Below are 20859 nucleotides of genomic sequence, written 5' to 3'. Positions count from 1 at the left end.
CTGAATAATCCTTTGAAGTTTAGATGAGGAATCCTACGAGGACTCTTTTGAATAATTCTTTGAAGCATCAGATGGATTTTTTTAAAAGTGTCATATGAATAGTAAACAAAAGAATTTGTTAAGGAATCCTATGAATCATTTGAAACATCATCAATAGCATAATACGGAGAAGCATATTCTATGGAATCATATGAAACAACATTAACAACATCATCCAAAGAATCAAATGAAGCATCATTCATTAGATTAAATTAAACATCATCAGAAGCATCATCTAGGAAGTTAGACGAATAGGTAAACATTTTTTTAAAACTACATGTGAAGAAGAAGAAGATGATGATGATGATGATGATGATGATGATGATGATGAGGTAACTATTATTTCTAATAATAAAATATATACTTTAAGTGTTATATTGCATAAAGAAAATGAGGAGTTAAAAAAAGCATTGTGTCTTATAGAAATCATGTCAAATCTCTTAAAGATGAAAATGAAAGACTCATAGATGAATTAAATCAGCTTAAGAGATGTACCATGAAATCTAAGTGTGAAACTTTTGTGTCACTAAGAGATAAAATTGAAAATTGGCATGAAACCTTGAGTAAGTTTACTATGTGCAGAGATAACTTTGATATAATTTTATCAAATCAAAGAGCTTCTAATAAAATTGAAGACTTCATAGGACGACGATTCTCGAGAGAAACTAACGACGCCTCTAGAGTCACGGGGAGGAGAATTGCGTCCATGGGGATGACAATGATGTCTTATTGCAACTCTAGCAATCTTTTTAAATGTAAAGCGACGTCGACAAGAGCTACCCTCCAGGAAGTTCCGAAGTGGCCTAGTTGAAGGACCTTTAGTTGAGTTGCAATTCAAGAAAGAATCTTCTATTTGATTCTCTCCTATGTGGAAAATCCTTTCATTCAGGAAATCCATATTTTAATGCTGTACTAAGCTGCACATGCTCGTCATTAGTTTGTTAGCATGTTGCATTCTCAGTGTTGCTTTGTTGGAAACTGCAAAACAAATTAGGATAAGAAGAATGGAATGACGGTGGAAAAAGAAGTTTTGCGATGGTTGGAATGAAAATTACTGTTGGAATGGTAGAGGTTGAAGAGATTCATGTTCAATTCGATTGAGGAATTGGACGATGACATGTTTCTAAGATTGGCAGAGTGATTAAGATCGAAGCATCTTGGTGCTGAGGTGGTTCTTTTGCTGTAAGAATAAGAATCGACATTATAGTATCTTGAAGCATTTGAATCTTCGATCATATGTCGGGTGCAATTGTGCTAAACAATTTCGAGGAGGTTAACAATGATCGTAACTGGTAATTAAAATATTTACAACAATTTACATAATTGGTTGCGGCGACAACACAACAAAAAAGAGTAGGAAAACGTGATGATAATTTGTGAGAATCAAAAGATAATTTCCACAGACAGCGCCATTATTCTGATTTAAAAAATGAATAGTAGGTTGACGATAATTGTTGTGAAATACTTTTGGTACGTGGTTTGTATCTTTAGTGATCAGAGTAGGGTATCTACATGATTAGTATTTCGACGCTTAAGTATGTGTATGAATAAATATTTTTCTAATTTTGAATTATATTTATATAGAGATGACAATTAAAATCGTCACCAATAACATAAAATGCAAACAACCATTTGATAAGTATCAACTGTCAAAATAAAAATGAGGTCTCACTTCAGTGTGAACGTCTATCTGTTGACATGTTAAATGGGTGCTTTTGGTAGAATTGCACCTTTAAATTAGACCAACAAAAACTAAAAGTTTATTTTATATAATCTATTTATTCAAGATTATTCTTTTAACCGCAAAACCAATCATAGATATAAATTAAAAAAATAATAAAGATACTCTTAAGAATGAATGGAATCAAAAGCTGTATTGTACCTTTTTGTTAACTTAGATGCAACTTTGTAATTAGAGTCAAGAATTGTGACTGATTTTACAAGAAAAGGACACAAAAATCACAAGATGAGATAATGGAACCCCACAATGCCTTATCCGAGGCTTATCCTCCATTCACAGTTGCACCCCACCACTAACGGTGCTCATACTACTCAATCAATATCACACTATTATCTTTTATTTTATAGAGAAAAAAAGGTGCACCTGGCTCCAAAGGATAACAAAAAAAATCTTCCATTGATTCTCTTTATAACCAATAATATTAATGAATATATTTACTAAGCCAACATATTCTATATCTTTAGCAAAGTAATTAATCAATTTCAAATGGTCATTATTTGAAAAAAGAAAATTAATTTAAATCTGTATTATTAAAATAATATTTGATCAAATTATACCTAACTCTCAATGAAACTCTAGATTATAGATTAACAAATTTTATCATTAGACTAGAAAAGCTAGGGTTAAGACAAAAATATATTATATTACCTAAATAATGAATATAATGCAATCCATTTCAATATCATTATCTTTGCAACTTAAAATAATATCTTGTTTGTCTCTTTTCTATGTATGATTAAGCAACCAACATATAAAATATAAAACCAGGGGCAGTTGTTTATTTATTTTAAATATAACTGTTAGTAGTACTAATCAAACAAAAAATAATTAGAGTGTTGATCATGTGAGTTTAAATAATTAATATCTGGCTAATGGATATATTAAATGCTAAAACAGAATAGTTTAGAGGCAAGTTGGTAAGAATAGTGTAGGTTTGACCATTGATATGATAGATGAAAATTTAAGATTTAGTTTAAATGCATGCATGTGGCTCATAATCTTTTGTGATTAAAAGATAATAACTGAGGAGGCCATGTGTTGGAGTTCATTAGTGGAAATTAGAAAATATAGGTGCTCCTGTGACTTTGTCTCCTAGAGTAAAGTATGATTATCTAGAATTTAATTAAACTCAAAATATTCTCATAATTAAATTATATTAAGAAATTAATTTTATATAGTCAAGTAACATTTAGAGCATCCGATGGAACTCCATTATGGATATTGTCAATAATTTGTTTTTATAATTTAATAATACCAATCAACATCTAACAGATACCGAATTTTTCTATCCAAATATCTCAATATTCATCACGCTAGTAATTTAATATTATTATTTTTCAATTATGACATTGTTTTTTTCATATATGCAACCAAAACTTCCACACTCCAGATAAAAATGTTAATTTAATTTAAATTAATAAAATATTAAATAGAGAAAACAGTTAGTTGTCCCGAGTTCGAATTCGGTCTTAAATATGTAGTAGAATTAATTTTTTTAAAAAATATTTTCGTCGTCTATTATAGTTCTCTTCAATCTAAAAAAAATTATATCTGCAGCTGTTCGCCCGTAAAAAATATTCAATTTATATTAAAATAAATAAATTAAAGTTGTCCTGAATTAACAGTAACCACGGCCTATATATTTAATTTCATTTGTGTTTTAGTTATATTATGTATAACTTATTTATTTTATTTAAATATATACTTTATTATGTAGTGATTTTTCTTTCTATTATTATATAACTTCTTTTTTGACAGGTTTATTATACATAGTTAGAAAGCTATAAATATGTTTAAAATTTTATTCACATAATTAAGAATATGTTGATAGCGCTATATAAAAATACATTAAATTATAATATTACTATGTTATCAAAGTTAGACATATTTATAACTTCTTTTTTTTTTAAATATAAAATTTATTGAAGATAAAAAGTTTTAAACTTCCTATTAACCAAAAAAAAAACTATTTAGTATACTAATAACTCAAAATAAAAATATTTTTTAAAATAAAATAGATATTTGTACAAATAGAAGAAAAATACTAAAGAAAAGATGGAAGAAGAATTAACGTATTAAAAATATTTAATAAAATTGAAAGTTGACTAAATCAAATCTACCTCTAATGAGACCATCTTTCATAGAAAGTGGGATGGAGTTCCACCAAATCTCTTCTTAAATGTAAAAAGTTGCATTTGTTATTCGATCAACACAATTATTGATTTAATGTTATATATAAGACACCTTGAAACAAAATGACCTAATGATATGAAGACAATCTTTTTCATTTGGATAGAAGCTTTCAAGGTACAATGGTTGTTTTAGCCAAAATTTGTCAAAGGGTAAGATTGTTAGTTCCAGGGTTTTCGAATTGACACAATTTTGCTAAAACATGGTTTACTGCAAAGATGTTATGGAAGATGTTCTAACATGTTTCTCAGGAAAGATGTCCTAACACGTGTTGTGACATGTTATACCAGAACATTAGCACAGACTGTTTTAAATCTTGATAGATTTGATTTGATTCTGTGATATTTCTTTTCAATATATCTCAGTATATTTCGCAGGTCAAGAAGATTTAATTTGGAACAAGTTGTATCGCTAGTTGTATACAAGTTGCCAAAATTGGATGTTAAGACAATTTAGGAAAGTTGATGTTTGTGTTCCAAGATTTAAGGAGATTTGTCTACAAAATTGTGCATCAGTCAACTTGTGGATCAAGAAATATCTGGATGCAGATTTCGAAACCCATGGGCTGCAGATGTTTATTTAAAGAGAAGATCTGACCTAATATTTCTTTAAACTTTTCATAATTTGTAAATTAGGGGAAGCTTAAGGTTGCAGGATTGAGAGTCTCTGGTGTAGGTGTAAGTCACCCTTGTATCTTCGGATACTTGTGGTAGATGTTTTGTTTTCACTTAGAAGCCTTTAGGTAATGAGTTAAGTTTTGGTCTCACTCTTGAAGCTTTTAAGCAAAAGAATTGAGTTTTGGTTTTAGAAGAGTGGTCTTCTTGTTGAGTTGTTCCTGATACAATCACTGGTATTGAGACTATTAGATATCACTGAGGTGATTTAGGAAGCAGGATGACGATTTTCCATATCTAGATATCAATTTCTTGGTAGAAGTTGCACAGGGTAGTGATTAGGCAAGAAGTTGTAAACTTGGATTATTTAGCTTTGAACTAATACTACTGATAGTGAATTTTCTTCTTGGCTTGGTAGCCACCAGAGTAGGTGATGTTGCACCGAGCTGGGTTAACAAATTTCTGTGTTATCTATCTTTCTACAATTTTTATTTCAGTATCAAACACAGCTTGATGAATATCTTCAATTTGGAAGCAGATGTTGTAACATTTGTCCTGATATTGTTCTGATGTAAGGAAATCCGTATTAACATGTTTTTCCTGTACCAGAAATTTCAATGTCAAATCTAATGACGTTTTTAGGTACAACTAATACTTTCACGCCAAAACTATCAATTAAGCTCTAAGAAAACAATTTTCTGTTTTGGAATCAACATGTAGATGGTGTAATACTCCCACACAAACTCTACAAAGTGGTATTTAATCCACAAATTTCATCAATGTTCAAAACTAAAAATGATTTCATTTCTAACATAGTGTCTAAAGGTTATGAATCTTGGATAGTGCAATATCAAGCTTTGCTCACAGGGTTGTTGAAAACTATTTTTGAATAAGTTTTACCTAGGACCCTCTCATGCAAGCATGCATATGAGGTATGGGATAAGGTGCATAAACACTTCAACTTTCTGATGAAGGCGCATGTTCATCATATTAGGGCAGAATTAAATATGAGCAAGAAAGGAACTAGGCTAATCTTTGAATATGTGTTTTGTGTTCGTGCTATTGCTGATTTGCTGAGACCATTGGAAATCTAATTTATGAGCATGACCTGGTTGATGCGGTACTTCAGGGTTGCCTAAAGAATACAACATGTTCATAATTATGGTGTATGGAAAGACTATACCAATAGATATTTACGATGTTGAAGCTTTATTTTATGTTCAAGAAGCTCAATTGGACAAATATCGCCAGGAACTAACATCACCTAGTACCACAACCAATGTAGCTCAATCTGTTGGTACCACAGACTTTGGAAGAAGTGGAAGTTAGGTGGATCAAAACATTACTTTCATGGAAGAGGATAGCCAACTCAAAGGAGACGACGTTGTAGACAAACTTACACCACATGAAATCGACCAACATGTCAACTTTGTAACAAGTATGTCCATGCTACAATGAATTGCTCGCATATATTTGATGAATTTTTTTAGCCTACACCACCCAACCTCAAGCCCAAACATCAACTTCAAATAACACTAGCAATGCACAAGAAGGTACCATGAATTTAGAAGCATCAACTGCACCACCAACATCATATCTAGATCATCAATACCACTTGCAGATACCGCAAAGACTTGAATCTCAAGCATCTTTTCCTGATTCTGGTACATCTCACCATATCACCTCTAACAATTCTAATTTGTAATGTATTAAGTCATATGCAAGAGCAAATAAAGTAGTTTTTGGTAATGGACACAATATAGACGTTAAGTAAGTTGGGAACTCACATTTTCAGTCCAATCTTGTGTTAGTTTCCATGCTTCAATTACTTGATTTACTGCATGTTCCGAACATTACCATAAACTTAATATTTGTGTCCAAATTTTCCAAAAATAATTATGTCTACTATGAATTCCACTCTAACAATTGTTTTTTAAAATCTCAAGCATCTAACCAGGTGCTGCTTGAAGGATTCCTAAATGAAAGTGAGTTATATTGTCTCAACAATCTGACCTTAGAATATTCAAGATGTAGCTTGAGTCATAAGACAAAGGCTTTTAAGTCCTATAGTCAATAATGTTGTTGTTTAGAATAAGACAGACAATAGTGATCAAGCAAATGCAATAGCTAGGTCAGGACATAAAATTCTAGTGTCCATGTGTCATGCTAGGTTAGAACATGCTCATCCTAGAGTAATCCATAAGATTATTCAATTGTGTAATGTTTCTGTGAATAATAAAGAACCTCATGTGTTTTGAAATTGACAATGTCTTGGAAAAGTACATAAACTATATGCCTTAGTGTCCAAACCAAACATAACACTCTATTTGAACTTGTACACAATGACTTGTGGGCACCATCACCCGTACCTTAAAGCAGTGGATATTGATATTATATTGCATTTGTAGATTTTTTCAGGTATACGTGGGTCTATATGCTCAAACATAAAAGTGATGCTCTCTCTGCATTCAAGCTCTTTCAGAGTTATATTGCTACACAGTTCAATTCCTAGATCAAGTTAATTCAAATTGACTTTGGAGTAGAGTTTAGTCATTTCACAAAGTTTCTTAATGAACCAGGAATTCTACATGGTTAACATGTCCTCACACTTCTCATCTGAATGGAATTGTTAAGAGGAAGCATAGACAAATTATGGAGATGTGACTTACTTTGCTTGCACATGCCTTAATGCCATTCATATTTTGGGATCATAGTTTCACAATAGCTATATACTTGATCAACAGACTTCCAAGTAGTGTTTGACTAACTACAATTCACCTTACCAAGCAGTCTTCAACAAGCAACCTGAGTATGCTTCAACCAAAACTTTTGGATATGCATATTTTCCACTATTCAGACAATATAACAAACACAAATTGTAGTATATAAGAACTTAATCTATTTACTTAGGAGTGTCACCAACTCACGAAGTTCACAAATGTCCCATATTTTAAGGAAGAACATTCATCTTCAAAGATGTCATCTTCAATGAAACTGAGTTTCCTTGCAGATTTGGCTTTACAAAACCTGATGTTCTTCATCCTACACAACAAAGACATTCTTTGATACTACTTATCTCTACCAATCAAATACCATCGCTATTTTTTGCAGGTACAATTAATACACCTAAGAACTACACCATATTACCTTATGCATAAAACCAACACACATAATTTATTCCAGCCTAGTTATTACCTGGTGAATTTTTAAGTGTCTCATCTCTTGTATTAAATACTTTTTAGACTGATCATATTACACCTTCTCTACCTGTCTTACCTCTACTACAATCTATGCCAACCGAGTATATAGATAACTTCAATGTTATGTATCATACGTCATTGAGTCACTTCCTTGTACTTTAACCAACAGGACCAACTAATCTGAAGCACCTCTCTTAGCCAACATTCATCTTATGCTCACTAGGGCCAAAACTGGGAAGTCCAAACAAAAAGCCTTTCTAGTTCACTCTAAATCAACTACTGTGAAAAGTTCTAGCTTAACCTAAGTTGTTCTAAGCCATGAAAATTGAGTATGATTCACTTATTAAGAACGACATGTGGATCCTTACAACATTACCGCCACGTAAAAATCCCGTTGGATGTAAGTGGGTTTTTAAAATCAAAGAACACTCATATGGGAGCATCAACAAATACAAGGCGCGATTAAGAGTAAAAGGATTCCATGAACAACATATTCACCTGTGGTTAAGAAAACTACAATTCAGATTATACTGGATCTAGCAATCAATTTAAGTGGAAAGTGAAACAAATAAACATTAACAATACATTCCTTCATGGTGATCTTTAGGAGGATGTGTATATGCAACAACCACCGGGGTTTCTTGACACAGACTCCACCTTGGTATGTAAACTAAAAAAATTCATTTATGGATTGAAACAGGCACCACGTGTGTGGTATGAAAAACTTCATTAGGCTATGATCCAAATTTGTTTCATCTGAAGAAAATGTGACCATTATGTTCTCATCTACATCAAAATGTCACAATGCATGCACTTGTGTGGTAAAATGTACGATTAGGTACTTAAGCATAAACATAACTCATGGACTTATCTTAGCACCAGCTAAATCTATGCAAAGATTCTCATTACGAGTTTACAGTGACTCAGATTGGGCTAGTGATCCAAATGATATACTATCAACTTTGGGCTTGTGTGTATTTTTTGGACAAAACCTCTTTGCATAGAGCTCAAAGAAGCAGTCGTTTGTAGCACGATTTAGCACAATGCGGAATATCAAGCTTTGGCATATACAACATCTGAAATATTATGGATCTAATCTCGGCAGAATGAGTTTCACATTCAGTACTTACCACCAACACTTATTTGCGACAATGTTAGCGCATTGATGTTATCTCATAATCCGGTATTGCACGCACGCGCAAAACATATTGAATTTGACTTCCATATTATTTGTGAGAGAGTTGTTGCACAAAAAACTACAAATATAACATGTTCTGACCCATGCATAAATAGCAGTCATCCTTACAAAACCTCTTTCTATTGATCTCTTTGTTAGTTTTCTAATCAAACTCAAAATTGCTTCCTTTAAATCACCTTGAGTTTGCGGGGGAGTATTAGAGATTAGTTATAGAATTTAAAGATTAGTAATGATAGTTGTAGTTTTGTAACTAACTTCAAGATAGTTATACCACCTTTGTATATAAGTGAGAGTAATAACTCCGCTATATTTTGATGAGCATAATATACAAAAGCAAGGTTGTTAAAATATCGATTTAAAACCTAAACTCTATAGATTTCACGTTTCTAGGTCAGCATTTTGTGTTAAATTGCAGGTAAAAACTTTTTTATGTAAAATCGTATTCCGTAATGATTTTACGTGATTTAAATCGTCCTGAAATCGGTGAAATCATGTAAAATCATGTAAATCGTTGGATTTTACTCTTTGACCTGATTTTACTTTTTTTAGTCAAAATTTCTAAATCAAATTTTATATTTTGGCCCATAAAATTTTTTCTATGAATTTTTAATTTTATTCACATTCATATCTTGATTATAATATTAAAGAATCTTTAACATTTGGAGATGGATTTAATCAAGTCGAATATGAATGTTCTAATGAAGATGATGTTGTAGAAGCATTGAACTTTTGTTAAAGTTGAAGATGAAGATGAAAAGATTTGTTTTTTTTTTAACTCGAAAAACTTATGAAACTATTATTTTTTTTATAATCTTTTAGATGTTACATTTTATGATTTAGTGGACAATTTATGTAGTTTGATACAAGTTTGTGAAGATTATGATTATATAGTATATTTTTACTTTATAATTAAGTTAAAATTTTAAATAATTAATGCAGTTATAATATTATATAAATATACATATGTCGTATATATAAATTTAATATAATTTTAATATAAGATAAACTCTATAATTTTACGTTTCGATTTTACCTAAATAAAACGAGTCAAGGTAAAAACTCGATTCTTACAACCTTATACAAAAGCAATAAAATTTCGCTCCCTCTTCTCTTTCCCATAAATACTAACTTTCATCTCACCATGCATTCATATTCATCAAACAAGGAGAAAATAATTTAGTCTAATTACATAGAATATAAATCATTAATATAGAATGATCTTATTTGTACAAGTGCACGTCATAACTTTCATCTCTTGTTATTTTTCCCAATCTCCTTTATAAAACATGTTTCACATTTTGAAGTGTATGAATTATTTATTTACTAATTACCATACTCTTAACTGAAAAAACGCCTTGGGGGTAGGTGTAGTGATAAATGTTTGTAAATTGCAAACTATATGATTTTACTTGAAATGTAATGTAATTTCTTTTTAAAGAAAATGTAGTATCTATAAACATAAGGGAAGTTAGGTTTTTCGAAATATTATTTTACTTTTCTGTTTTTAGGGAAATCGAATCCGTGGATTACACAAAATGTATTTATTTAATTTTTTTTCATGAATAAAAAGTATAAATCAAATGATAAACCACATTACACGGTTCTAAATTTTTTACCACTTAAATTGGAAATTCAAGTTTTTTTAATGAAAGCCTTCAGAAGTTATCAAGTTCTCTTTTACAACATTAATAGTTTGCACCGACCAATTCTTATGTTAGACTTTGTCTGTGCCTCAAGAACCTCATGTGTCTTAACTTCGAAATTGCTCCATTGATTTCTAGTTTCTACTATAACACGATTCACACAAGTTGCATAAAATACAAAAGTTCTTGATCCTAGGATATGTGTAACATTATACTATACTATACTATGGATGGATCTTTGAGAAAACCTATTGGTCAACGAATGACTTTTTGTTTGGTCATATTATTTGTAATTTGTTTTAGTAACCTTAAAATCCAATTATTTTACGACATTTGTACTTGAGAATCGAGCCCACAACGCACCGTGTCTTCTGTTTTAACAAATCGATGCATTATAACAGGCGAGAATTGGCTGTAAAGTGTCCTTTTTCTTTTTCTATTTGTATAAATTATATTGATTCCTATCGTACTTTGTCAAATGAATTTAATACCAATTTTATCATTTATATTTATCTTAAAATTAAAATATAAATATTAAATTGATATATAACGCATAAAAATAATAGCATGTGAGTTGATATTGCCAAGTGTCTCCGAAACTAGATTAACCAGGAGAGGATGAATTTATAAAATGTCGGTAATTTTGAGTTTTCAGTGCGGTGGAGAATGCGCTAACATGTAAGATTAATACTTTAACAATTAAGTTAATAAGAGAATGAAAAATGAAGTTTAAATGAAATATGATTTGAATATTTGTGAAATGGCGCAGTCCATTTTTAAATAGAAAAAGTGGTTAACAATCAAAAGTATAAGATGAGACATGAGATACAGTCAGTCGTCAGATCAATCTGGGTGGCTAAGATAGGGTTTGTGAGAAAAAGTGCATTTGTTCTGTGCCAAACACCGTCCTTCATTGTTATTGGGAGATTCAGAACAATTGCCCCCAAATTATTGTCTCTGTTTAGTAAGGCGATGGTTTGTGACATGTGTATTTGCTCGGCCACGGAATCCAGGTACATGGAGGTCTTTGATGGGACGCCGCTGCTTATTGGGAATAAGCACATTGAATTCTTTTCTTGTAAGATGCGTCGTGAAGCTGAAAATGGTTGACATATCCCTCTACTTTAATCAATAATGATGTCTCTCTTTCCTTTTGGTCACTTAAGGGCTCTTAAATCGTGTAAGAAAAATATCCATCGTTGGTAGTACAAAGTGATAATACGACCCTCAGTGCTCTAACGGGCTTAGGATTTAGGGTATGAAAGACTTTTGAAGCGTCATTCTTCCCTTTCAACTATTGTTGATCTCCAAAAGACAGTGTTTCTACTTCTTTATCGTTCATTTTTGAAAATGTTTTTGTTCAAGTGTCGGATCAAGCTCATGCAATTTCTCTAATTGGTTGTGGCTTTTCATGTTTGATTGTTCTTCTCCTTGAGTTCGAATGTTTAACTTCGCGCTTTTACCTTTGTTATATTTCTTTTAGGGATTCTAGGATAGTGAATGTTTGAGCTAGCGTACTTGCTACACTATGTCTGCACGTGTTTCCTATTACATCATATTTAATCATGGTTATTGTGTCAAGTTCGATCACAAACTTCGGTAAGGACATTTCATAGGATTGGGTGAATTTAGAGATATTGGAGACTATTTTTCCCATTTAATTGGGGAGACATTTTTGACCAAGCGCTAACTGACGTGGGTCCAATGACTAACTAAGGAGTGTTTCCTCAGATGAAGATACGAGGATTTATAGTAAATAAGACAAGTGTGTAGTCCTTTCTCATGAATGTTTGTTCTCTTTCATAGGTCATTGTCTGTCATTTAATGAATTTGAAGTTGGCGCCCTAACTATTTACTTATTGCTCCTTCACAATTGCATCCAATAAGTTGGGCATTTGTTATGATTTTCCAATACTGATGTGAATATATGGGGAGCAAGTCGACTGTAACGTTGTTCTTTCATATTTTCAAGATCCAAAATAACATTAATCACACGAATGACTTTGGTCTCTTTCTATGAGACAAAGTATCACGTATTTTGAGGCTTATTCCATAATATAAATTATATGAAAAACCTTTCTTCCTTGTCACTCCTCTAAAAAAAGGAAGCTCATGCAAAGATATTCCACTTAGAAACCGCTACTTCCCCGCGTGCACAAATATCTTTTTTGCAAGTACTGGACTCAAAGCAACTAACTAACGGGAGATTGAATGTATTGCTACATGGGGGGCTATCCAGGAAGAAAAATACTTGGAGAATCAGTTAGTGGCCTATTGTCAAGAACTTGGTTATGTGGGTGGAGTTGTTTTGTCCGATGTGGCGTCCACAAATTGGTTGAAGTGGTGTATACAGACTTGTTGGCTAGTGGATGCTAAATCAAAGAACGTAAAGAAGAAGAAATTTGGCAAGTGGCCCTAAGATCTTATCTTCCATGTTTCATTTTTTAATCTATTTTGATGTTTTTTTCTTGGCCGTGTATACATATGAATAGCGTAGAAGTTATACAATAGTTACGAAAGGAGTTTCTTTTGGTCAGAATTCTGAATATGCCTTTCATTGGAGAAGATTTTATTTCAAGTACATCTGTTGTGATGCCTTCTGGTCCAGCTATTAGGAGGTCATTAATACTATCCAGCATCTTGCTCAAAATAAACTTCGGATTTCCCAGATCGAGTCGTGTTGGAGGAAGTCTTACCATCTATGTAGTGGGGTTGAGGAAAGGTTAGCCCCATCCAATAATTTTATGAGGTTTGAGTTGAGGGATATGTTTGTAAGAGTCCTTGGCTTTGGTTTATAAGAAAACAAGCTTCTGTTTAGGTAGAGTCAAACCCAATGTTGTTCACTCGTCCTGGCTTGAGGACGGATAAGGAATTTTGCTCTTCAATTTTTGATGAAGATTATACTTTTTGTCTATATGAGGAAACTTAGCAAAGGGAATTGTCCTAATTGGCCTATCATACTCGTCGGGCATCACGTATCTTGGCATTCAGTGTTACTGGTCGGGGAGAGGCTTTCTTTGAAAATTCTAGTAACTCACACACGATGTCGTACTGGATGTTATGACATCCACAATCACACATAATAAAGCGTTAAAACAGAAGTGCATAATAACAGTAAAGAACACAACAAATTTTTCACCCAGTTCGGTATACAACAATACCTACTCTGGAGGCTACCAAGCCAGGGAGGGAATCCAATATAAGCAATATTAATTCAGAGTTAAACTCCCCCGTTTACAACTCCTCACTTAAGACCTACCTAATGCAATTCCAATATAATCCTAGACCTGAGTATCTCCACTCACTCCCCCTCAATCACATCAGTGATTACAAACAGACATTAAACAAATAAGAGAGAAGACACACTTCAAAAACACACCTTGATCTTCTTAAAAGCTTCAATCAAGAGACACACACGTGCTTAAAAGCTTAGAGTGACAAAGTACAAAAATAACCTATTTCAATACAATCATCAAAAGACAATTGCTTGGACTACAAGAGACTAAACACACAGACACAGAACTATGGTTCTTCATAATTAACAAATCTCTCTGCGTTCCAAATTAGGATTGCAGTCTTCTTATATGCAGCTCTTGGGCCTCGGGCTTTCCAAGAACCAAATTAGGACTAACCAATTTAACCTAATTTACACGTCATCAGGTTGTTACAGAATGTGCTGTTAACGAAATCTTCTAGGATAAATATTCAGCACACAATAAAATGTTTCCTAAATTGTAGATTGAGAGAAATCATGAAACATAATAATAAAACATAACAGCTACTGCTGTCAAACATGGATGTCATGACATCAGTCATGACATTCACTAACAAAACCTGAATTAGCTTAAACATATGCAGCCTGCATAAGACCATATAAAGCATGTCATGACATTGGTCAAGACATTAAACACCCAGGTATGTTTTACCACAAATGCAGCCAACATAAAAACACCTACAATCCACCCCTTTGGCAAATTTTTGGCTAAAACAACCTGTCACATCAGATCAGAGAAACACTTGCAGCAGAAAACACACAACCATACACAATCAAAGCTAATACAATACAGCATACCACACAAACAACATACACTACAACTACCATCAGTATGCATAAATCAACCACAACTACAGCTACTTCTACAGCAAACATCAAAGCACATAACATGGTTGTACTACCACTACAACCATAGCACATGAGCAGCAGTCAAGTATACCAGAAATAAACTACTATACTACACACAATCAACACAGATCAACTCAAAATAAGCATATTAGAATTGTTGATCACACACACTTGTTGTTCTGGGGTGACATTAGTACTCCCCCTGTTTGGCCACAAAAGTTGCCAAAGCAAGCTTAATATGCAAATAAGTACAGACTAGAATTAAGTAAAAAAACAACAAGAAAAATATCACCACCACCACCTGTCTTTATTCGTCAGAGCCATACCCACCAAAGTTGACTGCCTCACTTTCTTCATTTTCTTCATTTGAACCATCAGCTAGACTGGTATTTCCTTCTTCAACTTCTTCTTCAGAGTCTCCTCCCTCTTGCTGTTCATCTTGTGCTTCTGTCCCTGTAGTGCCTGCAAAATCATCATTACCATCCTTCTCGAGAGTGCTAATCATCTTCTCAAAGAGATTTCTTCCTTGCCTCAAGCTCTTTGCATGTCTCTTTCATCATTGCTATGACTTCAACCTTACTAGCTAATGATCCACTCTTGGATGTCTCAGCCGATGTCATGACAATGTCTGGGACATGTGTTCCCTAAGACAGTTTATAATGGAAAGACAGAGCACTTTCCCTTTTGCAAATAGAGTCACTTTCAACCAAGATGCCAGAGTGCTTGTTTAAGATGATGTCACATATGAGAGAAGGAAATGCTATAGGGCCTTTTACACTGTAGCTACCGGCATGCTTCATGGTCTGCTAAAAAATGTAGATACCATAGTCAAACTTTGCTTTTGTACCAACAGCATAGATAATTCTTCCAAGAATAGTTGAGACAGTAAACTTGTGATTTGTTGGCACCCAATTAGCAGCCCCAATCTTATGCAGCATTGCATACTTCATGCTTAGATTACTAGCAGACAATTTTCCTTTAAAGGGCCAGCTCCTGACTTGGTTTGCAGTGATAACTTGACATACCTTGTTATCAGAGACTTCAAGCTTAGGTTGAGCTTCATCAGACCTTCCCAATAGGTTGTTGATCACAGTGGACGAAAAGTTAACACATTTTCCTCTTACAAACACTTTTCTGAATTCCTTGGATCTCTTGTCAGCACACTCTTCAGAGAGGTTTACTAGGAACTCTTTCACCAGCATTTCATAGCATTTACTCAGATGGACCACAGTTTTTATTAGGCCAGCAGCCTCAATCAAATCCATTATGTCCTTACAATCACGAGCGTTTTGAGCCAATTCCATCTCAAAAGCCAGTCTCTTTTGATACACAAATTTCCACCTGTTTGTACTTGCAGCAAAGTGGAAGGATACATTGTCAATGGGAACTTCAGGTACACTAGCAGCAAGCTTGCTAGTTGCGAGCTTCTTCTTTAATGGAATGTCATGGACATTCACTTCAACATCAGACTCGGATTCTTCAACAGCTCTTGCCTTCCTCTTCTTTGGAACAACCTTGCTCCAAGATTTTGAGGGACCAATGCCAACACTTTTAGCCACAGCTCTACTCTTTATAGGTCCTGCAGATGTACTCTTCTTCTTGACATAGTCTTTGGAAGGGCTTTTAACATCAGTTTTCTTCACAGGAGACTTCTGAATCACAGCTTTGTCTTTTCTCCTAGTCACGAGCCTTTCGGCTACACTAGGGTTCACAGTAGCAACCAAATCATTGTCAGAGTACTCATCTACATCCACAACGTTTGTACCTGTTCCAGCATCTATCATCAGCTCCAGAATTTTCAATGTCATTGACATCCTCAGTGACATCGGTGTTCTCAGCATCTTCTTGAACCTCTTCATTGTTATCTTCTTCTGGCATGTGAATGTCACTACTAGCAGTGGGAACATCGTTATCATTACGTTTTCTCTTGGGAGGATGATCGGTAAAATAGCAAGTGTACTATTTTTCCTCTGTAGTAATAATAGGGAAATTCCCCGAATGTCGATCTCAAGGACTGCACGTTAATATTGAGTTTCAATGGTGGTTCAATTAAACAAAAACTATATTTGGAGTTTTGTTTGCAAATTGTGACTAAAAATAATTAAAATAAGCAGAAAAGTAAATTGGCTTTTTGACAAATATGAGTATTATGCTAGGGTAAAGTGTGTGACTATTTCTATAATAACCTTGTATTTAGATCTCCTCAACAAGTTCATACTATTCAATTACCAGCCCTTTAGGATATTTTCCCCTAATTTCTTAGCGGGAAAACCTTTGAACATTCAACCTAAATCCTAATTCCTTAGAGATTTATTATGAAATCAAGCAATTGTTTTATCAAGAGTTAACCGGTAACTATAGGGTATCCCTATTCCTAGGTGATATCTACTATAATTTGATCGTACAAAAACCTTAACAACCGCGGTCCAGCAAATCGTTAACCGTAAATCAATCCTTGTTTGTCCGACAAAGAAAGCATAAAAATATTGTATAATCAAATTGAATAATAAAACAGGCAATTGAGGAAATCAAGAATTCAAAGTCATTACATGATCCAATCAGGGACACCCCCTAGCATTGGGGATTAGCTACTCATATCGTTCAAAGAAAACAAAATATAAAATAGAGACGTTACAAGAATTGAGATGATAGTTTATCCTCAATCGCTTCCGTTCATGAAAACCTTCTTCTCTCCCAAACCCTTGTTTTCTCCAATCTTCAACCGTGTTTCTTCTCTCGGCCAAAAAGTCCTCTAATTCATCGTTAAAACTCTTCTAAATAGTGCAGACTCACTTAGGTTGGTTGGAAGTACCCAAAACGCCCCCACAGCTTAACCCATGGAAAAAATATGAAAAAAAATCATAAAATCAGCGTCACATGCTGACACGGGCCGTATCAGACAACACGGGCACCCGTGTCAGACTTCTGTCATCTTAAAACTTGATTTTTTTCTCCCAGGCCTCCTGACACGGGTGCCCGTGTCAGGTAACACGGCCCGTGTCAGACCATAACTTCAGAATTTGGCTTTGAGTTCTTCATCAAAGTTGTAGCCCTTTTCGTTAGCGAAATTTTGCCACCGGAACCGCATCAATCGGAGTTACGAAGCTCTAGTTATGATCAAAATACTACACGCCCGTCACAATGAGAAACATGCTGAAAATTTCTAGATCTCGCACTTGCTAACACGGGCCGTATCAGCCCCCTGACTTTCATCTCTGTTGCATTTTCTTGGCCACGCTTCATCCTAACACGACCAGTTTCAGGTGACACAGGTGGTTGTGTCGAGCCTCATGTAGCATGATTTTTCACTTCCTTCGAAACTCCCCTTTTTGTACTTTTTCGCATTGATTTGTCTCGATTTATTCCTTTGAGCCTGCAAACAGTAAAATACACAACCAAAGCATAAAATGTAGAAGAATGAAGTAAAACGCTTGACAATATAAAGCAAAGATGGCTAAAATCAATGGTAAATAAACGTGTAAAAACCACTGATCAGAGGATCAAGAATCACGGTTTATAAAGGGACAGATATCCCAGGGACCTGATGATTTTCATCTAAAATCCGTTTGACAATCTTGGCTATGGAGTTATGGACATATCTTGTTCCTTCTTTAGTAAGTTCCTCACGCGGGTTGGATGATGAGGGATTGGAGCCCTTCGTACGAACACTCTCCTTAGGTATTCTTGCATGCAATGTTCTTGGCTTTGTAATCGTTAAATCATCAGCGCTAATCATTCTTAAAGAAGGTACATTGAGATTTTAGCAATTCATCAAACATGCGATTTTAGCAATTCATCAAAGGATAAGGCTCAAAATAAGGATGATAAAAATCATAAATTTGGTTGTGTTAGGAGTAAATTAATGGTAAATTCAGGTGTTAATAGAAGTGATTTAGTCTCCAAACCAATGCAAAATGTGATGAATCCATAGGTTTTTATGAAGAATTGAACTGAATAAGTTTAGTTCATGTATAAAGCAAATCAAATCACTTGTGGGTGTTATTGTTGCAGGTTTTGAGCTAAATGGGAACTTAAGAAGAACATGAGGAGGATAGAGAGCTTGAAGTCTCAAAGGCAAAGGAAAAAGTTGGTTTCTGCAAAGGTCGCGCCGCGAGAGTTCTTCCTTGCGCCGCGAAAACATCTCTGTTTGAGGGGCGCGCCGCGCCAGCCCGTTGCCGCGCCGCGGCCTCGGCGTTAAAAGCCCAAAAATTCTGTTTAAAAGCCCTAGCTTCCAAGAGAGTGGTGGTTAGAGAACTTTGTGAAGAGCGAAATTAGGAGAGCATTCTGAGATTGCAGCCAAGAATAACAATTGAAGGCCAATTCTTTACCAATCGAAGACATTCCATTGATGAAGATGAATCCCTCCATTAATTCTTGTGTGTTCTTCATGTCTATGGAGAGCTAAATCCCTCTTGTTGAGTCTAAGGTAGTAGTTAACCTATGATTATACATTACCATTGATTAATTCCTGTGAACAATTATTTGAATTCATTATCAATAAGAAACCTTGTTTTTATTCTTAAATTATCGTTGAATCTTTGATCGTAAGAAAGGATTTAACTTTTGCCCTAGGTTACTATATTGATTCAATTGCAATTTGCAGAGATGGAATTGGAATTGGGTTTTCATAATTATCGTCCTTAATCACTATTATCGATATTGATATTTGGAGAGATCGAATCTCATACCGGTAAAAGTTTATCTAATTTGATTTGCAGACATGGAATCTTATTTGAGGATAAGTGAAGATAGTGATTCAAAGGATTGTTCTATTGGGAATTAATTGATAATTGTATAGGATTAGGTTGATGAACCCTAAAGGCTCAACATCTTTCTTTATTTGTTAACACAAAGTCCTTTACTTACTTTTATTTTATTATTTGCTTTTGATATTATTAGAAGTATAAAACAAACCAAACCAAATTTCCTAACTCAAAATAAACAACTATAGAACGGCAGTGATATTAACCAATCCCTGTGGATACGATATATTACAGAAAATATTTACCCACAAATACTTTCAACAAATTGGCGCCGTTGCCGGGGATTGGTGTCAATATTGCACGCATTGCAATAGTTCTTATTTTGAGTTTTAATTTTTATTTTCTTATTTTAATTTTGATTTTTTGTATATAAATTATTTTTATCTTGTTATTTCACTTGTTTGCTAGTTTTGTAGATGTTTGTTTGTCGGAATGTTCGACCCAAATATAAATGACGCAATTCATGCTCAAAACGAGATCCTTTTTCAACAAATGGAGTATCTCTTTCAAAGTGTGTCACAGTTCACACCTCAGGTTAGTGAGTTTCATGATATCGGATGGGGAACACCGGAAGATACGATGGAGTATCATATAGCTGACCATGAATATCAACAACAAGCCTTTCAACCGTACACTCAACCGCCGCCACAACAACAAGGTTATCAAAGTGGACCCTCTGAGTTAGAAGAGACCATGAATCAGTTCATACAAATGTCAATGACAAATCAACAACAAGGGCTTTCACATTATAATCAAGGTTATCAAAGTGGACCCTCGGAGTTAGAGGAAACCATGAATCAATTCATGCAATTCTCTTTATCCATTCAACAAAACCGGGAAACGCAAGATGTTCAATTTACCAAATTCTTCACCGAGTAAAATGTAAGTCAGGCTTCAACCTTTCAAAACCCTATGACTTATGTAGAAACCTGCAATGCTACTTCTATAAGGAGTATAAAAGTGATTGATGAGGAAGTTGGAAACAATGATGATGACAAGGAAGATGTTGTTGAAAAGGATAATATAGAGGATGTAAACATCAAGAAAAATATAGAAGTTGAGTATGAGCTTTCAATGAAGCTACCTTATCCAAGACCTCCTAAAAAAGTGGAAGACGTGTTCGTCGAAGGAACAAAAAAGGAGGATATAATAAAAGAAGTCGTGAATGAGTTTGAAACGTCAAAAGTTGAAACTTTTTCAAAAGAGAATATGGTGGACTTAGAGTTGAAGAAGAGTAGTAATGCAAATGAGCATAAACTCTCATTGGAATTACTTCCTCCACAAGTTCCTAATAAAGAAGGGAATGAGAGTCATTACTTTCGGCCAATGGAAATGTTTAGCCGTTTGC

The 20859-nt window shown here is 34.0% G+C and overlaps 1 protein-coding gene across 1 annotated transcript; it reads right to left on the bottom strand.

The window, feature by feature from the left end:
- Positions 1–15055: 15055 nt before the first annotated feature.
- Positions 15056–16607, bottom strand: LOC131622901 (uncharacterized). The gene is made up of 2 exons (XM_058893945.1): positions 15572–16607; positions 15056–15210 (listed from the first exon to the last, which is right to left on the bottom strand). The coding sequence occupies exons 1-2, from the start codon at positions 16605–16607 to the stop codon at positions 15056–15058; spliced, it is 1191 nt and encodes a 396-aa protein (XP_058749928.1).
- Positions 16608–20859: the final 4252 nt, after the last annotated feature.

The sequence above is a fragment of the Vicia villosa genome, linkage group LG1 (genome assembly GCF_029867415.1).
Source record: "Vicia villosa cultivar HV-30 ecotype Madison, WI linkage group LG1, Vvil1.0, whole genome shotgun sequence".
In the NCBI taxonomy this organism is placed as follows: domain Eukaryota; kingdom Viridiplantae; phylum Streptophyta; class Magnoliopsida; order Fabales; family Fabaceae; genus Vicia; species Vicia villosa.
This window is presented reverse-complemented; position numbering and strand designations above follow the sequence as displayed.

What these genes read in the sequence shown, in the direction of transcription:
- LOC131622901 (XM_058893945.1), bottom strand. Translation starts at nt 16,607, where the DNA reads ATGAAGAGGTTCAAGAAGATGCTGAGAACACCGATGTCACTGAGGATG. An exon ending in AAAAGCAAAGTTTGACTATG is followed by an intron (nt 15,211 to 15,571) that starts GTATCTACATTT and finishes ATGATTTTGCAG; the next exon opens with GCACTACAGGGACAGAAGCA.